Here is a 4,442-nt window from a genome sequence, read left to right on the forward strand (position 1 = left end):
TCTCTTTCTCTTCAACTATTTCCAAACCCTTCTTCCTCCAAGTTTCAACTTCTCCAAAAAATTTATTACCCCATTCCGAACCCAAATCACTTCTTGTCGTTGCCGCCCCCCGCCCGTCTTAGCATTCCGTTCAGCGGCTAAGCCTCATTTGGGTGCTTTTGTTTTCACTTTTCTCCATCCATCCACAACTTTTTATAGATTGTAAGTTTGCAATTCTATTTTTGTAAGATTTTTTTTAATTTCTATTTCTTGAGTTCTTTTAAGTTTTAATCAGTGATGATTGATTTCATATTAGACAAGAGTTTTGATTTTACTTTGATATTCTAAATTTCTAATGAACATTGTAAGACATTATTGGTTAAAAATTGTGTGATATGAACCATGTTAATTTGAATTAACTATGACTTACCCTATTAAATTTGAATTAATTGTGAGTTGAATTGAATTTTAATTTTTGTAGGAAAGTGTTCTAGTTTTGTGAATTGAGATGGAGAAGTTTCTTGTGAAATTTAACCATTCTCAAGCAAGTTCTAGTACGAATGTCAATCCTTCTAGTCTTATAGATGACCTTAATTTAGATTCACTTGAAGCCGATCCAGGAAAAAGAGTACCAATTGCTCACTATAACCCTCAAATAAAGGATGAAGTGAGGAAACATTATATTCAAAAAGGGCCTTGTCAACCAAAAATGGATTCATATCCTCCAACTGAAATTGGAAAAAGAATGCGTCAATTTTGTAAAATTTGGTTTGAAGGTCCATATTCTAAATGGTTGGAGTATAGCGTGGAGAAAGATTCTGTCTATTGTCTATGTTGTTATTTATTCAAAGATGATTTTTTCCATGGAAGTACAAGTGAGTTTTACACAAAAACGGGTTTTAGGAGTTGGAATAGGGCACTTGAAAGATTCCGTAAACATGTTGGTGATGTTAATAGTATTCATGACAAATGTTTCAACAAGATGCTAGATTTGTCAAATCATCATCAATCAATTCAAGTTGTTATTGATAAGCATTCTCAAAAGTTAAAAAATGAGTATCGAATGCGTTTGGAAGCCTCAATTGATGTGTCAAGACTTCTTTTGCAATATGGATTACCTTTTCGAGGTCACGATGAAAGTGAATCTTCAATTAATCAAGGCTTCTTTCTAGGATTTTTGCGATGGCACGGGGACAAACATCCGAATGTTGGAAAAGTGATATTGGAAAATGCCCCACAAAATGATACGTTGACTTGTCCTATGATTCAAAAAGATATTGCCAATGCTTGTGCAAAAGAAACATTGAAAGCAATAATTGGGGACTTGAATGGAGATTACTTTGGTATATTAGTTGATGAGTCAAAAGACATCTCTCACAAAGAACAAATGGCTCTTGTTTTGCGTTTTGTTAATAAGAATGGTGAAGTAGTTGAACGATTTATCGGTCTTGTCCATGTTAGTGATACATCGGCATGTTCATTGAAGAAAGCGATTTATTCTTTGCTTTCCGTTCACTCACTAAGTCCATCCAAAATACGTGGACAAGGTTATGATGGGGCTAGTAATATGAAAGGAGAGATAAATGGGCTCAAAACTTTGATTATGAAAGATAGTCCATCGGCATATTACATTCATTGTTTTGCTCATCAATTGCAACTAACACTAGTGGCTATTGCTAAAAAACATTTGGATGTTGAAGACTTTTTTGATCATGTTAGTAATGTGTTGAATGTTGTTGGAGGATCTTTCAAGCGTAGAGACTTACTTCGTGATCACCAAGCCAAAAAGTTAGAGCAATTATTTGAATCCGGTGAAGTTCAAAAAGGCCAAGGATTACATCAAGAACGTGGGCTTCAAAGACTAGGTGATACTCGTTGGGGATCACATTTCAAAACTTTAGATAACTTTATTGTTATTTTCTCATCTATTGTTCATGTTCTTGAAGTGATTGAACTTGAAGGGTCCACATCAAGTGATAGAAATCAAGCGGAGTATCTTTTAACAAAGATTAAAACATTTAAATTTATTTTTGTGCTTCACTTGATGTTGAAAGTGTTGGCAATGTCAAATGAGTTGAGTAAGATTTTACAAAAAAAAGATCAAGATATTGTTAATGCGGTGGAGTTTCTTAATATTACAAAGAAAAGATTGCAAGATATGAGGGAAAATGGATGGGAATCTTTGTTGGATGATGTTTTCTCATTTTGTGATGTGCATTATATCTTGATTCCCAAGTTGGATGAGTCTTATTTTCCCGGAAAGTCAAAACGTAAGTCTTCGGGTGTTAGTTATGCGCACCACTTGCGTGTTGAAGTCTTTTTTCCTGTCATTGATGTGCAACTTCAAGAACTTAATGACCGTTTTGATGTAGTGAGTAGTGATTTGCTTCTTGGGATGGGTAGCTTGAATCCGGTCAATTCTTTCTCTAATTTTGACAAAGGTAAAATCATGATTTTAGCAAAGTGTTATCCAAGTGAGTTTGATGATGGAAAAATTAGAGATTTGAGCTATCAACTCGATACTTTCATTATTCATATGCGAAGTGGTAATCCCAAGTTCTCCAACTTGCAAGGAATTCGTGATTTGGCGAAGGCATTGGTTGAAGCAAATCTCGCGGAGACTTATTCACTTGTTTATTTACTTGTAAAATTGACTTTGATTTTACCTGTTGCTATGGCAACTGTGGAGAGAGCATTTTCGTCAATGAAGCACATAAAAAATGAAGTGCGGAATTAGTATTGGTAATCAATATTTAAATGATTGTCTAGTGTGTTACATAGAGCGTGATGTATTTATAAATGTTAGTAATGATGTCATTATCGATCGTTTTCAGAATATGAAAACTCGTCGAGGACAATTGTAAATGAATGTTGAATATTTATAATATTAGTAATAGTAATATTATTGAAAGTTTTAAATTTGTTAACTTCATGCTTTTAGTGTGGAGTGTGGATTTGTAATATCTTATTATTTATATTTTATTGATTGATTTATGATATATATCGAAAAGACGAATAATTTAATCAAATATAAAATTAATTTAATCGATAAGTTTATTTGGCACCCCCGGACTCTAAATCCTGGATCCACCACTGCTTTTCAGTATACACTAGCTGCTCGTATGTTCTATTCTCTATTCATTTTGTACTATACACGTTCTCCTGGCATTCATATTTTGAAAATGGATGATAATACTTGATGCTTTATTAATGTTTCTCTTGCAGAGATGCTAGAGTGATGCGGGATCAAAAACAGGCCGGTCTAGGGGATTTTGGTTTGTTTCCCTTCGTAATCAGCAGTTGTTAAGCTAGATAAATATTATCTTCTGAACCTTTGCTATGATTGCAAATAAAAAATAAATAAAAGCTTTTGTTTTGTTTGTTTTGAGCAGAAGCCCAAAATGCTATAAATGACTTGAATGGTAAGATCAAATGTTTGGTCTATATCTTGTTTCTCCATTATATTTGAATGCCATCTCTACAATCTTATCAAATTAAGACCATGGTGTCTGTAGTAATTTTTTTACCATCCATATACTATTGGAATAATGCAGTTCCGCCTCTTTATATTCCTTATGTTAGTTCGATGGTAGACCTATATATGAATTGGAAAAATGTAGTTGTGCCTATTTATATTTCTTATGTTGGTTGATGGTATACCTATACGTGCAACCACAGTGAGTGAAGCTGTTAAAAAGGCCTAAGGTAAGCCTAAAATTAATTTGGAATGAAGTCAAGTACGGCCTACAGTTTTTCAGGGATCCATGTAGACTTAGCGAGAGATAGGATACAATGGAAGAAACATATCTACATAGGAGATATCTATTACACCCTTTGTCCCAACTCCCAATTTATCCTATACTCTTTCCTTTTTAGTTGGTCACAAAATGAATGACACCTTCCTATATTTAGTAACAGTTTGACTTTAATATGTTTATGATCTATAACCACACAATCTATGATTTATTTAGAAAAGAAGTTTTGAAAGTCTTCTTTTCTTCTTAAACTCCATGTTCAATCAAACATCATTCAAAGATTCTCTGCATTAAGGAATACAACTATCACATATGGTTGTTTCGCAATGCCTCCCGGAATGAGTTGGTCGACCAACCTCTTATTTCCAGGACCAAGACTTTTGTAGAAACAGTCAAGTAGAGCTATGTTGGGAATGCCATGATTTAGACATTGATTGATAAGTTCATTAAACCTTGCCCATGACTTGTGGATCCGTTCACCTTCCAATTGATTGAAGGTGAATATACGATCCCAGAACATCATTACCTCTAATGGAGGAAACTCCATTGGCTTCCGAGTATAGCTCGCCATGCTTGCTTCCCCTGTTTGGATACAAACAAGCTAACAAAACTAAACTAAAGATTAAGTAAGTAAACTACAACTAAGAAGAACAAAAATTCTACTAATCTAAGAATTCTCAAGTAACACCACTCCTCGGCAGCGGCACC

At 34.1% G+C, this 4,442-nt stretch overlaps 2 protein-coding genes across 2 annotated transcripts in view; one reads left to right on the forward strand and one right to left on the reverse strand.

The window, feature by feature from the left end:
* The window catches only part of LOC107061556 (uncharacterized), a 3,268-nt gene extending 3,194 nt beyond the window's left edge, over positions 1-74 (reverse strand). The window contains exon 1 of the mRNA XM_015310972.1: positions 70-74. Coding sequence (XP_015166458.1) covers positions 70-74 — 5 coding nt within the window. The remainder of the gene's footprint in view (positions 1-69) is intronic.
* Positions 75-487: 413 nt separating this feature from the next.
* LOC107061557 (zinc finger MYM-type protein 1-like) lies at positions 488-2,716 on the forward strand. Its single transcript, XM_015310980.1, has one exon. It carries the CDS (start codon positions 488-490, stop codon positions 2,714-2,716), a length of 2,229 nt encoding a protein of 742 aa, XP_015166466.1.
* The last annotated feature ends 1,726 nt before the right edge of the window (positions 2,717-4,442 follow it).

The sequence above is a fragment of the Solanum tuberosum genome, unplaced genomic scaffold (assembly GCF_000226075.1).
Source record: "Solanum tuberosum cultivar DM 1-3 516 R44 unplaced genomic scaffold, SolTub_3.0 scf00009, whole genome shotgun sequence".
NCBI lineage: Eukaryota > Viridiplantae > Streptophyta > Magnoliopsida > Solanales > Solanaceae > Solanum > Solanum tuberosum.